Below are 21,645 nucleotides of genomic sequence, written 5' to 3' on the forward strand. Positions count from 1 at the left end.
TCTCACTCCCCAGCTTTTGCAGCTTGCTGCCAAGGCAAACCTCGACCATAGCAGGATCCTTGCAGATGCCTTATCACAGCCCCAATGTTTAAACAGCCGTATCTCTGCCAGGCTGTTTCTCTCCAACCTTTGCTGATTTTCCTAAGCAACTTTATGTAACCAGCTGGGTTGGATTTCTATTAGTATAGAACAAAAGCTTATTGCCCTCTTTGCTATTTTATGGTATAAAAGAAAGTTGGAAGAGCAGTATTTTCCTCCTTTTAAATTTTTTTTTTTTTTAATCCTCAACTCTTGGAAGAGGCTCAAAGAGCTCGTGAATGGTGTCTGTTCTGATTGTAACATGAAATTATAATACCCAGACCAAAAACCAGAGGAAATCTGGGATTTTTAGCTACAGTCTTGAATTTTGCTTTGTATTTGCTTTTTGTCAATTTATTTAATTCAAAGATGCAGCAAAAGGTATAGAGAAATAGTCCCTAAATGATACTCATCTTGTTCAAACAGCTGTTACTCAAGGCATTCTGGGGAAGATTGCATGAGGAACCTCTATTTCTGTCATTCTTTCAAAACCCACCCTCCCAGACCGACCAGCAGGAGGTATCAGTATCAGTAATACTTATGGCCCATAAAAACAACGGCTTTCCGACTGTAACGCTACATCTTCTGCAACTTATCTTCACTTGCAGCTTGCTCTATTATTAAGGAGACCATGGTGCTCAGCTGCCAGGCAGGCTATATTGTGGGCACAAATAAGTAAAATCTGGAGACTCCTAATTTTTATTTTGCTTGTTTAAAAAAGGGGATTTGAGGGAGGAATAAGAAAAATTACAATCTGGACAGTGAGATGCTTCCTATTTTTTAGTTACTGCTTCTCTTAAACGGCAACAATCAGCAGCAGAGTGCTAGACATTGCATGGGCATTTAATGAAATGGGTAAACTTTGCATTTTAAATTCTTTTGAAAAGGATTTTTCTAAATCCTTTGGGAAAAGGCACAAAAAGGGGAGTCAAAATGTGAACTAGAGAGACTCCTGGGTGAACCTGGGAGGACAGAACTGTGAAATGCTTGCTTTCTGCACACCCCTCTGAGAAGAATAGTGGCAGCAAGCGTTCACAACGGGGCTTTTATTCTGCTATCGCAGCATTGAGAGCTTGATGTGTGTGCCCAGGGGAAGGCGAGCCTGCCTGCTCTTCCCCCTGTTCCTCACGTAGCAGGAAGGCACGGTACACATGCATGCCACTTGGACTCCAGCGCCTACGGAACAACTTGCCTGGAAGGTTAAACAGCCTGTTTGCATTGGAAATTGTCAGTCACTTGGCCATTTCTAGAGGGTCAGTGGCTCTGCTAAACTGTGGGAGGTTAGCCTTTCCCTGCAATGTGTTTTATTCCTCTAGAAAGTAATTTTACAAGAACACTATAAAAATCCTCTGAAAAAAACCATGTTACTCACAATAACAGGTAAATGCCTTCCCATACCCTTCATGAGGCTTACCCTGGCATTTTTTGCTTTAATGTAGGAGCCCCCCTTCTCTCTGGGCTGCTCTCAGATAACAGATGTGCTATGATACAAAATTACACCGGAGGGGAGAAATTCTGGCCAGCTGCTGCACAGCTAAGTGAGAGGATCCAGAATGCCTGAGGGGTAACACCGTTTCCCTTATGCCTGTGATGCTCTTTGCTAGAAGTTAACTGACTTTGTGCCTTTTAACTGTGGTCTTGGGATGGTGAAGCAGGTCACACAGACAGAAGAGTCCTTTGCAGTCTCATGATGCTTCTTCCTCAGAGCCCATCGCTTTCTGTATTTGCCAACAACTTTAACTTTGACAAATAGCTCCTCTTTTATCTCTGACAAATGTTCCTCTTCAATCAATAAAAACTACAAAAGCAAGAGAAAAGCTATCCCCCTAGGTTTCTCTATTGAAGAATAACCTTCTGCACTCTTCAAGTATCTGTTAACGCAAACAGTTAAAGCAAAAAGACACAGCTTTAAGGCAGCAAATAGGCCTGGGTGGGGTGAGGGGTTTTGCACCTTGCCAAGTTAAAAGTGATTCCTCTTGGAAAGGCAAAATATCTGATTTCTTTAAAATAAAATAGTTATTCACTCCCTTTTCAATAGGGAAGCCATGGCTGAATTTAAATATGAATCCAATTGAAGTGAAGTATGAAATAGCATAATTGAGTTTCACCTGTTCCTATTAAAACCGAAGGTGACCACCTCACAGGACTGCATAGATCTGTGTAGCTAATTTGAGGCATCAACATCAGCAAATACTGCCCTGATTCTGATGTGACCTGCTGTGCACGGATACGTGCCATCCATACTTGAGAAGAGCTACAGAACGGGAATCATACAGTCACAGCCAGTGGTCTCTGGACTACCTAGAAAATACACCTTTTTTAAGTCTGGCAAACCAAAATTAGAGAGGGGGCGAGGCTGCTGTCTCATGGCTAAATATTAGGAAGCCAGAAACACTGTTTTAGCTGAAAGGTGAAGCTGGCAGGAGCATGAAGAATGTGAGTGTGTTGGAGATGGTGGCCGCTGAGGGGTTCCTGTAAAGTGCCAGAGCAAACCCACAAGCTGTTTGTGAGGGAGACAGAACTGGGGAGAGGGGGCAGTGTGACTGCAGGGACAAGACTTCTGATCCCAGAGGTCTCTTCAGTCCTATGTCCCCATGTCCCTAGCTCCTGACTGCCAGACAGCAGACGTGTTGAGGAGGGGATAGTTGAGGCTAAAATGTAGCCAAGTATAAATATTTCTCAAAGGACACTATTTCAGCTGATGAAAGATCACTTCACCCCAAGGCAGAGGCTTTCAGGGCACCTGAACATCCTTCTGCTCATGCATATGTTATGGCACCTGCTTTTGGGGGAGCAGCAATAGTGTCAGTGTCCATGCTGGCCAAGTGAGGGACTAGCAAACAGCACCAGTCCATGATCAGATCCCAGGAAAATATCCCCTGTTGGGATCTCTGCTTCACACAGACCCTGCCTTTGCTGCTCACTGCTTGGACAGACAGGGACCCCACGCTGCACATGTGTAGCCCTGGGGGTACGCTGCAGTGCAATCCCCCCACTGCATTGCTCAAGGACAAAGCATCCCAATATGAACAAGAAATGCTGTGTTTGGGATGCTTGGGATAATTGCATGAGAAAGGGGTTCACTTCTGTCGACTCTGTCATGAGCAGTTGAAAGACTTTTCTGCACAGCAGCTGTAATTGAAAGGTCAGTTCCCATGGAAGCTGCCCTCTTATGCAGAGAGTTTTTTTCCCTGAGATGAAAGGATGCTTCTCATCTCTCCAGCCTTTTGAACGTGGATTTGTAATCTAAAAGCTGGCAGATCTCTTTGTGCTATCTGTTTTAAATGGTTATGTGGTGACAGTGTCCAAGCAATCTCATCATTGCTAACACATTTATAATCAAGACACCCTCTATCTTTAATACCTCTTTCCTTAAAGAATTACCACAACCTCCATTTTGTGAATGGAGAATTAAGGCACAAAGACTAAACCCTACCCAAGTGCCCGTGCTATGTAGGGAGGAAAACTGAATGGCTGCAGAGAGTTCTTGAACATGCCAAAAAGAAAGACTCAATACAGGGACTTCAATGGCATGGTGGCAGGTTGATCCATGACAGTTGGAGAGTCTCTGATTCAAACAGCAATTAAAATTAAGACACCAGTTAATGCCTTAAATTGCCAGACCACTGTCACTTCCAGATGTCATGGATCCTTAGGAAAAGACAAGACTGGGACATTAGAAAGAAGATGCCCCAAGATGCAGCCCCAAGTCTGGATGGTTGTTTGGTGGGGGCTGCTGCCCCTCACTGTCCTGTTCACCTCATGCCCTGCAGGTGCCGAAGTCCTGTTCGTTCCTGGACCTTTAAAATTGCATGAGTATTATGATGGTTGAGCATTTCTGAGTGTTAAACCCAGCATCCTGGTTTACATATAACTGACGGGATTGCAGGCTGCTTCCCTGCGTGTTTCAGTGCATGTTTATGGTGCTCTTCAGCTGGTGCACCGATTATCATCTGCGACCCACTCCAGAGAAAGCTGCGTTTCAAGATACTATTGAAATGACTCCCACACACAGGTAGGACAGCCTGTGGTGAGAGAGATCCTGTGATCCCCTAGCTGTTCTGCAAATGTCACATTTTATTAGTAAAAAAATAGAGTAGAAATACAGTTGAAAGCCATTTCAGTAGCCTGTTACCTTTACAGTCAAATCTGAGGGCTGCTTTCCAATATCAGAATATCAATCAACCGCTCACTCTATATTCAGCACTCAATTCCTGCCAAATGTCGTAGGGTAAATTAAAAGCTTTTTTTCCTTATCTTTAGAGCTAAGCCCCAAAAACCAGGTCTGAGATGACTTTTTTTTTTTTCCTTGTCAGTTGCATAACAGAAAAATGGTTTAACAGACCTAAACCCTTTGATTTAAAATAAAGCCCATGTGGGTTTGCTACATGTCAAGTTCCAGCTTCAGCCACTCTCCAGCAGCAGAAATACAAAACTCAAAAAAGGCAGAAGAACAAGAACAGAAGAAGAAGAAAACACAGTTTACCTAGACTGCAAATATAGCTACAGTATTGCTCTCTGAACAGGGGAACTATGGCAAACAGGCAGGTATAAAACAGCTGGCAAGCTGCATCGAGTGGAGGATCACCCATTTATTACTATCCAACAGCAGGTAAACTGAGACCAAGACGGATGGCTGGTGTCTGAGTAGCCAGAGAAAATTAACTCTTGCTTTGCAGGGAGGGAAAATTGGGTATCACTTTGGAGTTGGCAGTAACTCCTTCTTTCTGAGTTTGTAGAGTACCTCATTCTTCGTTCAGAAAGACATACAGTTTCAGTGTGTGTGAAGGTTACTGTAGTGTGCCCGCTGCGCTGTATTTTTCCTCCTTAATTGGGTAGAATTCTCCATTTAAAAAAAGATACACTGCTGACAGACTGCTGCCTGTGCTACCAGAGCACGCTGTCAGCTGCAGAATTTAGATCCAGTCTGCTACAACAGGATTTGGGGCTTTGCTTGTAGTTAAATGTTTATGAACCTGGCATTCCTTTTTGTGGATTTATAGAAACAGATCTGGAAAGTTTGTTCACGTTTAAGAGGTTAAGGACAACACAGGAAGTGGTACAGTTTCTCTTCCTATTGCAGTGCTTTTATTGCTAAACTGTTTTTGGATTTATGAAAACAATGTCCAAAGGAAGAACTAGAAAAAATAACAAGAGGAAGATGCATTTGGGGAGTGTCACTTCAGCTGGGAAAATAAGGAAGTTGATTTCAAGGAGCAAGCATAATTTAGAAGAGGGTAATTCTAATTTGCAAAAGTTTTGCAGTAGTGTCATGGTACTTCTTCTAGCCTATCTGAAGCAAAAAGGAGAGGAGGGATGGACAGACAGACACACAAATAACCACTTTATTTGGGACTGGGAGTTACACAAATGGCCTCTTTTGATTAGATAAAGACTGGTAAAACAGTTGCATCTAATTAGACATCAGAACTCTGGGGAATTCGTAACAGCTATGATAATCCCAGCCTTCACAGTTATTGCTCATAGTAAGATATTTCATCCTAGCTACAGGATGCTTACTTGATTGCCATGCTTGCTAATAACGCATTACTATGATTTTAAAATGCATATGACATCATCTGCCCTTGATGAGATAATTTCTGTATTATGGCAGCATTACAAGCTGTGGCAAGATAGGTACCAGGTGCTGTGTGAGTCTTCCCTGCCTGCCTCAGTGCTGGCACTTGGGAGCTGCAGTAACAGTTCACATTCACACTGCAAAGTGGAAGTGTTCTCAGTCCCTCAAGACTGCTTCTGGTGACACCTTTAGCACGCAGTCTGCTTTTTTGTTTATAGGAACATCACGGTTTTTCCTCCCAAGTGGTTCCTCTTGGTACCTCAGAGCAGCTTTATGAATCTTTTTGACATATTTCCTTGACTGATACACTTCTGTGCCGCAAACCTAAGGGCAGGAAAACACGCTGTACTGGACGGGGCAAAAGTAAGTTCTCTCCTGTCTAGGTCTGAGTTTTGGAAAGGTTTGTGGTGTCTTTGAAACGCCCAGCTAGGAGCCTTGTCCTCTATCCTCTGTGTAGACTTTTGGGCTATTCTAAACATCAATGCAATAGCAATCAAATTATATGACACTTTGCTGTTGAGTTTCAATATTATAAATTACTTGTTTCACCTTGGATCCTCTGTTTGGAACTAGAAGCACATCCTGCAGTGTTATGGTTATTTATAGTTTGGGAAGAAGCAGCACTGAAAGCATTAGAGGTCGTCGGAAAAAAAACACTAGAATTCCTAGGCTCAAGGGACACCAAAGCGTGGTTCTTCCTGCAACAGGCAGCATGTGGATTGTCTTACCAGTAGACAGGGAGGGAAGGACTTTGCAGGGGTCTGAGAGACACGCGTCAGCAGAGAGATGGATTGGGGAGTTACTAACTGCACAAACACATCAGGCTCTGGAAACCTTCAGAGCTGGAGGGGTATTGAGGGAGAGCTTCAGACACAGTGTCACACCTGCTTGTCCTGTCCCTGCTCTTTCCAGAGCGTTCCCTGGTGGCTGTTGCTACGTGGGGGGATATGGGTGGCCACTGCTGTGCATCAGTCGAGCATCGCACCGTGATAAAGCAGAGCCTGTTCCAGGGCAGGTGGGTGGGAACGGTGGGAACGGCTCCGGCAGACACAGGCAGGACATCACCGGTGCAGTAAGTGCTCTTACCTTGCGGGAGTAAAAGTGAGAAAGCAGAAAACAAGCAAAAAAAAGAGGCAAAGTACCACCCCGCCACCCCCCCGGCCAACAGCCCTGCCTCTCCTCAGGGACCGGGGCCCTGTCCCCGCCGCCCTGACCCCGCGGCTGCCGGCGCCCCCGGGCCCTCTCGCCCGCACACGACGCCCCGGGAACCCGTCCCGGTGCGGCCCGCCCAGCCGCGGCCTTTCCCTCCCGCTGTGTTAATTGCGGGGGGTTAATTTCGGGGAGGGGGGGGTCGACGGCGACAGCTCCAGCCCGCCGCAGCCCGAGGCCCGGGCGGTTGCCGTGGCGACGGGGGGGGTGGGGGTGGGCTGCGGCAGCGGTGCCCCCTGTCGGCCGCCGCGGGGTGGCGACGGCAGCGCGTTGGGAGGGGGGGCCCCGCCCTGCCCCGCCCCGCCCGGTGGCGCCCCGCCCCTCCCCTCCGCGGGGCGGTTCCGCCCCGGCTCACGGCGCCGCCGCCTCGCCCCCCCGCCCCCCCCCGCCCCGACCTGTGGCAGCGGGGCGGCATGAGGCGAGCCGGGGGCGGCTGGCGGGGCGGCAGCTGAGGTGCGGCGGCCGCCGCCGTCATGTCGCTGTTGTGTGTGCGAGGTGAGCGGGGCGGCGGCGGGGGGCGGCCGGGCTCCCGCGGGAGCGGCGGGGGGCGCCGGCGGGGCGGGGCGGGGCCGGGGGTGGCCGGTGCCGCGGGCGCCTCAAGCCGGGCCGGGTGCCCACGCGGTGCCGTCCCGCCGCCACGGTGGGGAGTTGCGCGGGACGAAGCCGGTGTCCCCCCCCCCCCGGGAAGGCCGAGCCTGCCCGCCGCCGGCACCTGGCTCCCGAGCGAGCTGTCACCTGGCGCCCCGCTCCCGGCGGGACGCGGCTGGGAGCCTTCGGGCGTGTGCGGCGACCGTTTTCCGCGTTAAATCAGCGACTGTGTCTGCGGGACTCGGCGCTGGACGTCCCGGTGACCTCTCGGCTGAGCCCGCGGCTCCGTCCAGGGCGGCGGACGGGGCGGGCGGTCCCCGGGCAGCCCGAGCCCCCGGCATGAGGCGCCCGCCCCGGGGCTCCGGGGGCTGGGGGTGCGGGGTGCGGCGGGGCAGCGGTCCCGCCCGGCGCCGCGGCCCCGGCGACCGGGAGGAGCCGTGTTTGACTTTCCGAGTTCGTTTGAACACGAGTTGAAACGCTGCCGCCGAGTGAAACTGCGCTGGCAGGAGGCAGGCTGCTGTCACCCGCCTGAACGCTGCGCTTGTCGCACTCCGTGTGGTCGCTCGTAACGTGCACAATTATTGCAGATACGTCGCTAATTACCCCCTCGTCCTGCTGTCGAGCCTTGCTCCCTTGCTGACCAGGTTACTGAAAAGCAGCACTTTCTCATGCAGGCTGCATTATAGTGCCAGCGGCTTGCTCTCTATCTCCGTTTTTCAATTTCTTGCTCTCTTGTGGAGGAAAAAAAAAAAATCCCGGGGAAAGCCATCTGCCAGGGCTCACGCCACTGGGACGTGCCTCCTCTCAGCGTCCTGCACTGAGCACTGTGATGACAGCACATCCCTGCACGCCAGTCGTGCCCCGCGGCTTAAAAGTACAGTTTTAATGTTCTCAACTCCTTTGCCAGGTATGATTAAAAAAAAACCCTGGCACTGGTGTGCTGATGACAGTTTAACTCTTCTTTGGTTCACATCTGTTGATTTGATAACAGCTCTTCATCCAGCTGTTTGTCACGTTTTTGAATCAAAATCCTTCTTTTGATGATGGTCTTAATAAAAAGATGCCAGCAGAGTATCTTGAGTGTGTGTGATTTCGGGGAGAGTGCTGTTCTTGCAAGAGGGCGTTCTTAAATTAAGTTTCCGTCCTTCTCTGAAACACATACTGTGTTTAAGGAGTTAGGAGAGGTGTATAACTGTGAAGTTTATCTTAAAAATGCTTTTGATGTAGTTCTGTGTAAACTGTGAAGCATGAGTAGCATCTCTGGTAAACTTGTCTATTTTGAAGGCTTTGCCAAAATGCCTTCACTGAAGCTCATTCTTACTAGCTCAAAGATGCTTATACGTTACAGGTGTTTCTTCATTCTTCTTGTTTGTTTATCCTCAAAATGTTTGCAGGCTGTCCTTTAAAGAAATGTGGTTTTGATGCCACTTGGAGCTGACTGTGTTAAAGAGGTACTTACACCCCAGCTACTAAGGGTAGTGAAAGATCGTGACTGGATGACTGAGTCATTGAAACTGTCTTGCCTTTTCAGGGTGTTACTTCTTGGTCCATGGAGTCTTTGGGACAAAAGCATTTCAGCAGCCTGGAATGATGTGCTTTTGTGTTTGGCTTACTCTTTAGTTATGTGTAAAGAGCTAAGGAAGAAACTCGAGGTGGCTGGTGACTGTGGGTGATGGAGGATTACTGTGAAAATTATATCTTTAATTTTCAGTGCTGTGCTAAGACAATAGAAAATGCCAGCAGTAATTTAGATAGATGATACTGAGCAACTTACAAGAATGCAGAATGTAGCCAGTTTACTAAACTTGAAGAAACACGTTTTCTGAAATAGCCACGGCTGAAAGAATGAGCTGGTGAGATCTCACAATATGAACCATTCCACCTAAAATGGAAGTATGCAGAGGCAGAGCCATCTGAAAAACAAAATATATACCAGGAGCTGAGATAAAACAGTAACTTTTGGGGCAAGGAGAAGAAAGCTATATTAACTGTCACTTCTTTGCAAGTAAAGTGCCACTTTTACAATGTATTTTGCCTTTCTACTGAAATTAATCTTGCTGAGAAAGCAGCACAGCTGTTAATAAGAAAGTTGGAAAAGCTGGGGGGGGTTTCCATTAAAAATGGTGCACACATAAGACTGCGTAATAACATGAGGTTGGATGCTGTAGACCTGAGGTTAAAAAACAAAGACAATAAAAGGAACTGTGAAATAAGTGTAGGTGACTGGGACACTGTTAATAGCCTCTGAAATGCAGTTTAACAGATAAAGGGAAATGGGGAAAACCCCCTCAATGGCAGTGTAACAAAACCTGGCAGCCAGAAAGATAGTGTTGTAATTAATTGATTCATCCCCGCACATAATATAGTATTTTAATGAATAGTTAATCTAAAACAGTGCACACCAAACATGTCTGAGTGCTGCCTTTGTTCCTGAAAGAGCAGCTAACGTGCATGGCTTCTTGATCTCGTATTTAGTGGTACATTTCTTTTACATCTTCTTCCTAGAGAAGAAATCAGGGGTGGTTTTTTGGTTGTTTTTTCTTCAGAATCATTGTGCTCTTTCTGCCATAGAAGTACCTGACAGAAAACCTAAGCCCAGAGGAATTGCGCATCTGGGGTCACCTGCAAGTGTACAGAGGATGTGTGACGTGAGCCAGTGGTAACAGGCTGTTGTAGAAGCAAATTAAGGGGTTCTTTTGGAGCAGGAAAATATGCAGAGGGTATAAGTGAAGTGAAGGAGAAAACAAATCCTGAATATTACATGACTGAGGCTTTTAGAGGAGACTTCTTCATATTTTGATTCTACTGCTTAAGTGCAAAAGAGATTGCATATACTCCTGTTTAGAGCAGCTGTGTCTGGATTATGTCTGATAATCTTCTCTTGGCATAGTTTGCTTTATTTAGTTTGCATTTAGTGTTGTATTTGTGAAAATAGCACATATTAAATAAAACTAATCCCAGTGAAACAGTCTAGTTTTTCACATCAGTATTGTGTCGTTAACTTTCTTGGCCTTTTCTTGGAAGTCTTGATTTTACCCGAGTTCTCAACTGATTCTTGTTCTGAGCTTTCCTGTCTTCTGACTTACAGATAGAAGTAACTGCTATCTCAGCACCGCTTGCAAGGTCATAGCAAAGGAGGACCCTGCTGAGGCTGGATCACCTGGTTACAGGTGCTCTGTCATCGGCTCCTTTGCTCTGTTTACATTGTAGTCCCCAGACATATTTCACACTGTTTCACTTGCTCACCTTTATTATATCTCACTTTGTCCCCAGCTCTTGCTGTCTCGAAATAGTGATGGTTGTCTTCTAGTTTTCCTCCTCTCTGCTTTATATCAGTTTATGCTGTGTCTTCAGTGTTGTATTCCTAACTTCATGACCTACTTTATCCACCTGAGAATTGTAGTAAAAATTGTGTCTCTTTGTTTCATAACTCGCCTGTCCTGTTCACTTCATCGATGTCTGACGTACTGTGCTGTTGCAAAGCTGTTGGCGGTGGAGATGTGCCATTATCGCTGTGCAGGGTACCTGGCTTGGCCCCAGGAGTGCCTAGTGCTTTTGTCTAATGTGCTTTTGTCTTGGGGCCTGATTTGCAGTATCTGTACGAGATCTTGCTGCCTGAGGTTTGCAGGAGATTGAATTAGGTGATCTCTTCAGGTCTTGCACTTAAAAAAACCCGTCCCTAACCTCTAGAATTTTATGCCTGCTGTTTATCTTTCTGCTGCTCTGAAGAGTTACTAAACCTTGCTTATCCAGTTGCCAGAATAGCTGGAGTGTTGGAATGCTGCTCAGTGAACTTAACTGTGCGTCCCTGTATTGCCAGAAAAAATTCAAATTACAGTGCCTTTCCACCGAATTGAACTCTGACGTCCAAGTGAAAGAACCAAACAGGGAAAATGGAAATGGTTGTTAACAGTAACAGAAATGAAAACATGTTCCTCTTGTGGAGTACTTAGAAATCTTTGTAACTAGAAGTCTGGCAGCCAAATGTCAGGGCTTTTTCCTTGTGTTAAAGGATTTCCACCCCCACCCCTGAAGCGATAGCCTCAACTCAGGCTGTTTTCTCTCTGTAAGGCAGAATGGAGTGGCTCCAGCTCTTTCTGTCTCATGGGGGGAGAAGGTCTCTCGCTGGAGCTCTCTACATTGCACACTTGCAAATAGCACTCATAGCAATCGGGTGATTGTATTGCTGTGTTGTGACAGTATTCTGAAATGGTTACAGAACTGAAAAAAAAACCCTCCCTGTCTTTGTGTAAATCAAAATGGCAAAAACCAGAATCTGACTTAAATTAAATTAAAAGTGGTAGCAGAAGTAGAAGTTATAAAGGTAGGGTATTAATAAAAATGTAATGCTTCCTGAAGAATTTGGTCGTAAGTATTATGAACTTGGTTCCTCTAGCTGCAGTTAGTCAGGAAGCTACCAGTCTATGTAGTGTTGGAACAAAATAAAATGTGTTAGAAATTTGGATAATAACACTAAGATAAAAGAGTCTTCGCTACTGAAGGAGTTTCTTTGCGTTGAGACTTAAGTTTGGGGTTTGTAGACTGTAATTGGTGGCTTAACTGGAGAGAAAACTCTAAGACTTTCAAGCTGCTTCTGTTGTTAAATAATAGGAATGTTGAGGACCTGTAGACTGCATTTGCCTTGTGATGCACGGGTGGTCATTCATTTTTCTGTTTCAAACCTTCACTCCTTCAGCTTTGAACACTGTTACTGCAAAAGTTTCCATGAACAGTGTGGAATCTTTGTTTTAATTATTTAGGGACTAGGACCTACTAATCCCTCCCCCTGTAATTTTCAGTGGGATGAAGGAAACATACAGAGGTTCTTCCTGGATTTGAATAGTGTCTGCTTTCTTCTTGCTCACTTGGTGTCCTCTCAGTTGACTCCTTCAGCTTGGGACCTGCCAGGTCAAACTTAAATTTAAGTTGTTACTAACATACAGTGTTGGATTTAATCCAAATGCTGAAAGATCCTGATTTTGAAGCGTAACATTCTCAGAGCTATTTGTGATTTACGTGATGGCATATAAAGATCAGGCAAATGAAATTGCTTTTTTAAACCCAGCACCTTATTTCAAATATTTGACTTGGAGGCGTGTGAAATGGATATGTCTGGTGGCAAATGATCTTCTTATAAATTTCTCTTGAAATTTCTTCCTACATATTTTTTTCATGCCTTGTGATCAAATTTTGCTCAATGTTTTGGAAAATACTTCAGTCATTTGGTAAAAGCTGTTCTCAGTGCTCTTCCAAGAGAGCTTAAACCAGAGTGATATGCCTAGTAACTTTCTCTCTTGGTTTTTCATTCAGTTATTTCATTGTTTGGTCTTGCAAATGAATTGCAAGCTGCTGTTAGGTTGTGTAGGTTTTTCCCTTACTCTGCCTCTTTGGTAGGTTAAAGCTTACTAGTTAGTACCTCGTATTTTCTTGGTGTGAAAGTATGTGAAAGCAATATGTCTCTTGTTAGACAGAAAGACTTCTGGAGTCTGTAGTTTGAAAGGATTCTCTTCAGCATTTGAATTTGCTCTTCTTTGCAGTCTGTATTTTCTGACCATACTTCTAAAGTTTCCATAGAAATGAAAATTGCATTTAATATTCTTGGGTTGATCTCATCATCATTAAATGGAGAACTAAAATCTGCTTTATTCTTATTGCCAGCTCATGCTTATCTGTGCATGCATTGTCTGTCTTTGCCAAGGACTTTGCTGAAATAATGTTTTGCTTGTCTACTGTGACCTGTAAAATTTGGCAGATGCTTTCAGTGATACAGATTCTTATTCTGTAGGTATATTTTGGGTGTTTGGATCAGATCTCTCTGGATTTAGCAGGATTTCGGATGGATTTTCTTTTATCTTAGGGCCTCCTTATACCTGACTAGGCTGCTGTGCATAATGCTGCTTTTATTATTTATGCCTTCACTGCCTTCTGTTTCCTGCTTGGTTTTGTGTAAATGGCAAATGCTCAATCTAGGAGTGAAAATGTTGAAACATGGCAGGCATTCGCTATGTGAAACCCCACTAATCATGACTGGTCAAGTGGCTAACGGTTAAACTGTTTCACTGGCTTTCCACCATACTGTGTAGTTTTACACTTTAATGCAACTGTCTTGCGCTCATGAGTCATGTCTCTCAACAAATTGCGTGTCCAATCTGTATGGTTTAGATCAGTCTTTCCAAACTGGTTGTGAATAGTAGGCATAATTTTTCCAGAACGTTAACTCCGTAGACATCTGAGGCTTTTGTCTGGTGTGCTCAGTCATCTGCAGGTACCTGTCCTACAAGTGTGCGCTGAGTGTCGAGTGCCATACTCTGATCTCCTTGGAGTCTGTTTTCTAATCTCTCAGGATGCATTTAAAGCAAATGTCACTGGGCTACAGAATTCTTTCCTAATATCTGAATGGCAGTTGTCTAGACTTTCTGGTTTTTATTATTTGCGTCTTGGATATTTAACGTCATCTTCATTTATTGATGGGCTGGAAAATACCTGATCTCACAGGTACTTGCCTCTTCCAGAGCACAGGGAAATGTTTATTGGATGCCTATTGCTTCTTCACCATTAGCAGTTAAGCCAAGTGATGGAATGTGAGGGCAGTATCCTTGTTGGTGTTTTTTCTTTAACATGATTAAGATTTTTTGTTACATTTAACTCTCGTTTTCCCCTGCCATCTAGCTTCCACCACCTAGGGCTACCCAACCTGTATTAATACTGTTTATTTCTTGTATAGTTTACCATGGCTTATAGCTCTGTGGGGTAGAATGGACGTCAGCTGATCTTGCTTGAGAAATGGCTTTTTGACCTCCTAGAAAACTTAATAAATGATTCCTGCTTCTGATATCACAGTTTTGGTTTATTCTTCTCAGCCGTTTTTCTAACAGTTATCCTCAACTTTATGAAATTAACCACGTCTAAAATGTCCCTCGTGCGTTGTTGTTTGTTGTATTTGTTTTGATCACAATACTGCAGGTAACTTTTAAATAATTGCTTTGTAGAAGTAAATCATGGTGGGGATCCAAAATAGTTGTTTTCTGTTTAACAGTTTTCGAGTTGGAACTCAAATTTACAAGTTTTAAAAGAACTGAAGAAGTACTGGTAGGCATATGAATGCTCCAGCATTTCTCTGTTCAGCTTTTTCATATGACTAATATTGTCTTTTGTGATGAGATCACAGATTTCAGTTAAATACATTATGAAATACATGGTAAGCATCTATATTTCTACTTCAGCTAGGAAGAAAGCTTCAATTTTAATCCAGATTTTTTTTTTAAAATTAAACTGAAAAACCTCTGGTTGATAGCTTAATTAAAAGATGCAAGTGAGGTTTACTTGGTGTATCACAGAAGGTTGCGCTGCCTACCTCCTTCACCAGGCTTTCAAAATATATTCCTCAATGTCCTTTTAAATTATTTTCCCATTATTAATTTCGAAACATTGATTAATTACACTTCTGACTACTATATAACACAGACTACCTACAGATAATAAGTTTCCTTCTTGTGCAGTGTGGAGTGCAAGAGACCAGTGGCGGCCATGCGATCAAGTTAGATGATAAATCCTCAGCTGAGGAATTCTTTTGGCTGGTGTTGGCTGAACTTCATAAGCACCATGCTGTGGCATGGTTTCATGTCCTGCTGTTGTGGAAAGTGGCAAGGAACTGAAGCATGGCACTGGCAGGTACACTGTCTCTCTGACAGCTAGGTGAGGGCATCTTAAAAATGAAGGGAACTGCTAGGTAATGGTTGTGACTCAGTTTATGTTCCCTCTAGCACACTGCTCTTGAGTGTCTATATGTTCATTCTTTTGTCAGATGAGTTGGGGTGGGATTTGAAAAGAATGGTAAGAGGGTTGGGTACATGCATTCAACATTGAAGCATATGTTCAGAGACCTTCAGTTTATGGAAATCTTATACTGGGAGAAAATTAAACTGAGCTGGTGTCAGGTGTCTATAAACTTCACCCACTTAGCACAGGATTCACTTTTGCTGGCCGGGCTTAAATTTGTGAGGGTCTTAACATTGCTGGGCAGGATGCATGGCTTAGAAAGTGTGTTAAAGGGATGAAAAACCTGATTCTCCCTCACCCCCCACCCCCTTTTTTTTTTTTTTTTTTTTTTCTTACCTATGTTTGGGGAGTTGGGGCATTTAGAAACCTAAAGAAGGTATGAGCTGTCAACGACGTTTTGCTGACCTCAGACTCCTGATGGTCTTCCTTGTAGTTTGGCCATCCCATATGAATGGAAAGTGAATGGGACTGGGAATGGCATGTCAGATGAGGGATAAGAGGGAATGTGGTGTTAGAGATAATCTCTAGCATAAAACTGTTGGCGAGTTTTAGTTTGGCTTCCAGGCTTGACCATGTCCCTTTAAGGAATACTGGTTTTAACCTTATTACTTAAAGCTCCTGTGATTTAACTCTGTTAATTCTTTACAGCTAAATGCTCTGCTAAACAGACTCCAGCATTTCCACCGTGGAGACATAATCATTAGGTATAAAATAACTGCAGAATTACACTTTCAAGTATTGGCACACGCAATGCTTATTTTCTCAGCTCAAGCCAATGTAGTCAGTTTAAAAAACATAATTTAAAAAAAATCTACATGCAAGGACTTTTTGGGTTACCCCTCTGTCCAAATGAAGTCTGCAACATGTAACCAACCTGCTGTCCTCTTTGTTGGCCTCTCCTGAGGAAAGGAATTTGGATCTGGAGCTAAGTTTGGTGGCCCATTAAATCCTTTCATTCTTCTAAGCTTTTACGGCAGCAAGTGGTGCAGGCTGTGGCAGGGATGCAGGCACGCTTGGGTAAGGCAGAATGGACTGATGGAGGGACTGCATCACCTGAAACCTCTTCGGGAGGATGATATAGGGCTGTTGTCCGAGGCCTTGGCTGGGAGATGGTTTACTGGTTTGGAACAGACAAGCGTTGCTTGAACTTTCTCTATGATGTTGTAGCAAATGTGTTGTCCTGCTGCGTGGCATTTTTGTGATGTTGTGCCACCAGGAGTTCTCTCTGCTCAGCTGTACCAGGGCAGCCCTCGAGCTGGGAGGCGGGTTGGGTAGCGGTGCTGTGCACAGAGAGCAAACCCCCAGTCAGGCACTGGTTTGGAGCCTCGTGTGCTGATGAACATACGCTGTGCTTCTAAACCTTCACGGGACTTTTCCCTGGCCATCTTTCCTGGCTTGCCATAATTTTTGGAGTTGTCATAGATTTATTCTATTTTTTGTGTCAGTGGATATCTAATTGAGGCCAGACAGATTTATAAACTTCAAGCATGGGGAGCTGTGTGCTTTATTCTTCTTTGTACTGATTGTTGGTGTCCTGAGTATCACAAAGAGGTTACTTACTGTAAGGCGCTTTTTTTTTGCCCTTTTTTTTTTTTTCCCCCAGCAAATCCTTGACCAGATTGATAGAACTCAGTTTGTACAGTGGTTTTTAAACAGAGTTTGATGTTTGGTTTTTTTGTTGCTGATTTTTTTTTTATGTTTGTTTGCTTTTGGTTTTGTTTGTTTTTTAATTGCTCTAAAATATGTTTTAAGCATATTTCAAAACAGTTCCATATAGTCAGGTAGCAATGGAAAGGCTAGGTGTGAAGAAACTGGGGGTCAAATTTCACTTAAGCTATGTTGTAAACTGAAATTTTCTGCTTAGCAAACATACTAGTTTCCAAGTATATATATGAATATGTTTAAATTTCTGGAGAGAAATCTTTTAGAGACATTTTCCTTTCCTGAGGGCCTGTATAAACCTCAGAACGTGTTTTCAGGAAATGTCCAGGGACTTCAGACTTCCAGTTCTTGTGATGATCCACGTTTAGTTGTCATAGTTTTCTGTTGCGACTACCACAGGCCTTCGCAGATGAAGTCCCTGTGGAGCGTTATGGCGGCAATTATACACTGGGGATCTACAAACTGTTGGGCTGTAAATCTTTAATAACTGTTTCTTCCTATCAGGCCAGGAGTAACAGACACTAATTGAGATGATGCCAAGGTAGCTTATCAGCTTTGGGTGAGGAAGGAATTTGACTGCTGAGTAAACTGCTACACACGTGTTAGAAAATTATGTGTCATTCCTGTTTTGTTCACCTTCCTAGTTTTGTGAGTTACTCTTTTTCACGAGACTTCTTTACAGGCAAGCAGGTGGTGTTCAGAAGATGCTTTGGCCTCTGTGGAAGGCACACTTCATGTGCCTCCTCTTTGAGAAGTCTGAGGGGCCATAAATTACTAGAAAGCTGAGACCGCTGCCTTTTTTGGTTGTGGGAGTTCTAATGCTAATAAAATCATAATGCCATTTTATAGATAAGTAAAGTCTTATTTTTTAACGAAATAAATTATTTTTATTTCCTGATTCAAACATCCCCCAACCTTGAACTCCTGATCTGAACCTAGACTTGTAGTATGTGACTTGAATTTGGCACACAACGTGGATATGGATTGGTGGGGAGGGAACGATGGATATGAAACAGTAATTTTATTTCAGCCTTCCGTACCTGGTACGTACTTGCTGCATGTGCAAAATTTTATTAGATTTTGACATATCAAATTAAGTAAGTGGAGTCTGTGTATGCTCCATTTTAGTAGGAGATTTTTTGAGGAGATTAACTGCTTAGAAACTCTATGGTTATAAGGCCAGAATGGATTGTTGTAATCATCTAATATGACCCTCTGTAGGACATAGCATTTTTTAGTAAAACAACTTAGAGTCTTCTAGAAAAAGATCAGATTCTGAATTAAAATTGAGGGATTTCCTACAGATCTCAGCAGCTTTGTTGATTATCATCATGTGTGACAAATTCATGCTTTTTAGACTGGACTGAGTTTCTAGCTTCAGCACCACCAACAGCAGAAGCTGGCGTGCCCCTCCTTAGATCAGAGAAGCTGTCACAAAATTTGTACTTGTCGCCCTTACAGTACTTGTGGATTGGAAAAAATGGAGTTTGGTAATGTCTGTTGCTTGAGTAGAGGTACATGGCTGTTTTATTATGACTAATCTGACTATAATGAGAAATGTTTACATATTTTTCCACGGTTAAAAAGCGATCACAATGTGCCATGACCTATTGGGTTGCGGTGTTAGGTCAGTATTTTGTTATGCTTGGTCCCGTGGAGGAGTGTGGTTTCACGGAGCTCTACTGACAAACCTTTTACTTCCATTGTAAACTTGAGTTTGAAAGTACTATTCTGTGTATCTCTGGCACTTTGGTCAGAGATACAGAAATGTGTTGAGGCTTTACCGGAGCAGAGCAGCACATGACGGAAGTCTGAATATTAACCCTGTGTGTGCTTGCTGGGGGCCTGCATTCTATTTTTTTTTCCTCACAGAGCACCAGGAAAGAGCTGATGTTGAAGATGAAATAGGGATTACGTGATCCTGAAATGACAGGTGATACAGATGTATAAAGTTAACAGTGAAAAACACTTTAATTAGTAGTTCGAGTTTGTTTCCAAGAAGGTGCAAACACATTAATGTTTTAAAGCAAAGTGGGGAGCTTGTGTCTAAAATGGGTGGAAGGGGGGTGTTGGTGTAGGACTCGGAACTAGCCCTCATAAGATTAGCAGGAGCCACAAGGAGTGGCCATTATGAGGGGGACAGAGATGCTGGAGGAGATGCTCTGCTCTGGGAAGAGAAGAATAAAGGTGACTGGGAAAATTCCACTGTGTGTTAGTGATGCAGAATTGTAAAGCAGCATTAGTGTGGATAAAAGAGAACCAGCTGGGCTGAAATTGCGTTGGGAAGAGCTGATAAGAGATTTTGCTGTGATAGCGCAAGAGATCTGCTTGCACGTAGTCCAGGATTTAAATGTGGGTAGAAATCTCGTAATATGGTTAGAGAGAAGTATTTCTGGGTATTGTCACTGTGAAAGACCAACTCCCCACACCAGAGAATGAGTGCTTTTGGCTGGGTATAGAGAGCTGTGTTATCTGGCATTTTCATCATCAGATAGTGACTGAAGCCATAAAATCAATGGAGTTAACTGTAGATGTGGCTTTAAAAAGCACAGAAAATGCTTCAGGGAAGGTGGACATAGAAGCGAACTGGTTTTGAGTGATCACAACTTAAACTAGGTTAAGTTAAACAGATTAACATGTAGACTAGCAGCTGCCTAGAGAAACATGTCTCTAGAGAAATTGAAGAAGCTTTTTGGTGAAGCAAGGAGCTTGGATACAGAGGAGGGCATGAAATTCAGTGAAGCTACAGGGGTAAATATTAGCATCTCAAATAACAGAAAAGTCTCCACGTAGGAAATGACCCCAGAGCTGATGATTCACCTGATCATTGCGTCACGATATGGTGAGCAAACACAGAACCTCTGAGAGGTGTGGGCAAAAAATCAGTTTGTAAAGGAAGGTGTATCTTGAGGATCAGGAAGTCCAGGGCTAAGGCAGGGGCTTCTGCCTCTGCAGACAAGGTGACGTCTTGCAAAGAGTATTAAAACAGATAACAGAAGGTGCTTTGGTCATGTGAAAAAGAGAAACAGGCAGTCTTACAAAGGAAGGAGTTGAGCTGCAGTGGATAGGGACAGAGATGTAAAGTTGAGTAAAGATGATCTAAGTATGATCCCTGAACTGTAGGAATTGTGTTTCTTAGGAGGATGACACTCAAAACTATGCACAGATGTATCAGGTGGGAACAAAACTTTTAATGCCTTGAATTTCGAGTGTGGTAATCAGCAGCCCAGAGTGCTAAAACATGCAATACTTGGAATCTGAGTTCTGTTTGCAGAAGTTTAACTGCAGTTGCACCACCAAACTGGAGAACAAGAAAGGTAGTTTCTGTGGGTTGGCAGGAAGATAAGGAGGTGGATGATAAATGTGGGCAAGTACGGGTCTTGACTTCAAAAGCAGACAGGACTGATAATATGCAAGGTTTAAAATAAACTTTCAGGAGAGAATAATAAAAACTTTATAAACAGGTGGAAGCAGTGTGGAAGGTCATAAATTGTGAAGGTATAAAATGTGGCACAAGTTTGCGAGAGGATGATCGTGCTGGGCTAACCTCTTGTTTCTAGGTGAAAGCATGCATCTGTTTGGACTTTTGTAATATCTCACAAATCACCATAGCAGACATTTCTTTTTGAAGAAAATTGGAATTGGCAAAGGGTGTGTAAAGTGTGTAAAGAACTGGCTGCAGCAGAAGCTGGTAATGTTGCAGACTGATGGGAAAAGTGGTAGGTGTCTTGTGGCATGGCAAGAGAAGCAGGAATATGCATGTCAAAGTTGTTCTTAAGACAACTTCTAATGCCATAATCAATTTGGAAGCAGATAAATACAGCACATTAAGGATTCAATGCCCCTGAGGCTAGCAATAATGAAAATGAAGACCACCTATGCACTTAAAAGCAAATAACAAGAATTTCTGAAAAATGCAAAGCTTAGTAAAAGGAAAGGTGTTGAGGGGTCCTTGTGACTCAGCATCGTGGTGCTGATAAACAGAAACCAGTGGTCCATCCATTAAAAACATCAGGAAATTAAACACGGGGTGAGGAAAAACATTAAGGTGGAGGATAGTGTTGACATAAGATACAGAAGGTATAAGCGTGCCAGTAATTAAAGTATAGGCTGGAAGTCAGGAATGATTTTGAATGGCTTAAGTGGGACAGACAGATGATGGGAGAACCAGCATTAGAGTTTGTGATCCCAAAGGGCCCTTCCAGTCCTATGATCCTCACACCACTAACTTCATTATGATGTGAATTACTGCTCTGACAACTACTTGCTATAGACAAATTGTATAGTAAGGTAAAATTTTGATGTAGCATCTTGCTTAGTTATAATTTTAATAATTAAAAACCCAAAGAACAGGTGAGGGAACTTGCTCATACCCAATTGTTACCTAAGGCTGTTTAGTTTAGTTAATGATTTTGATTCTAATGGCATTTAGCCAGATGGAATTTCACTTCAATTTTTATGGAGGCCCAGATGCAAACAAACAACATGGGTTTCTGGAGAACAGTCCTGGGCATAATTCTTGTCATTAGTAAGACCTGGTTGTGGTTCAGTTCTTTTTGTATGTGCTGTGTCAAAACAAAAATACTGGCAGGTGAATGCTAATGTGTTTGGGAGACACGGCTCCTTCAGGTGCTGTAAAACTGCCATGGGGAGCAGCCATTCAGCTGGAGATTTATCTCCATCTCCCAGGTGGAGGTAAGTTATGTGCCTGCTCAGGTACCAGTGTCTAGGCTGAATTTTATGAAACACAT

At 43.7% G+C, this 21,645-nt stretch overlaps 1 protein-coding gene across 12 annotated transcripts in view; it reads left to right on the forward strand.

Annotated features, from left to right (window-relative positions):
• The first annotated feature begins 7,191 nt into the window (after positions 1-7,191).
• UNC13B (unc-13 homolog B) overlaps positions 7,192-21,645 on the forward strand; it is a 228,072-nt gene continuing 213,618 nt past the window's right edge. For 4 of the 12 annotated variants that reach the window (XM_080371272.1, XM_080371261.1, XM_080371262.1 and 1 more), the window contains exon 1: positions 7,206-7,360. In XM_080371272.1, the coding sequence (XP_080227398.1) occupies positions 7,339-7,360 (22 nt within the window). In that variant the 5' untranslated portion in view covers positions 7,206-7,338. Of the gene's footprint in view, positions 7,361-21,645 lie in introns of all 12 variants that reach the window. The other 8 variants (XM_080371259.1, XM_080371267.1, XM_080371265.1 and 5 more) reach the window with 5 other exon arrangements.

The sequence above is a fragment of the Falco punctatus genome, assembly GCF_963210335.1.
Source record: "Falco punctatus genome assembly, chromosome: Z".
NCBI lineage: Eukaryota > Metazoa > Chordata > Aves > Falconiformes > Falconidae > Falco > Falco punctatus.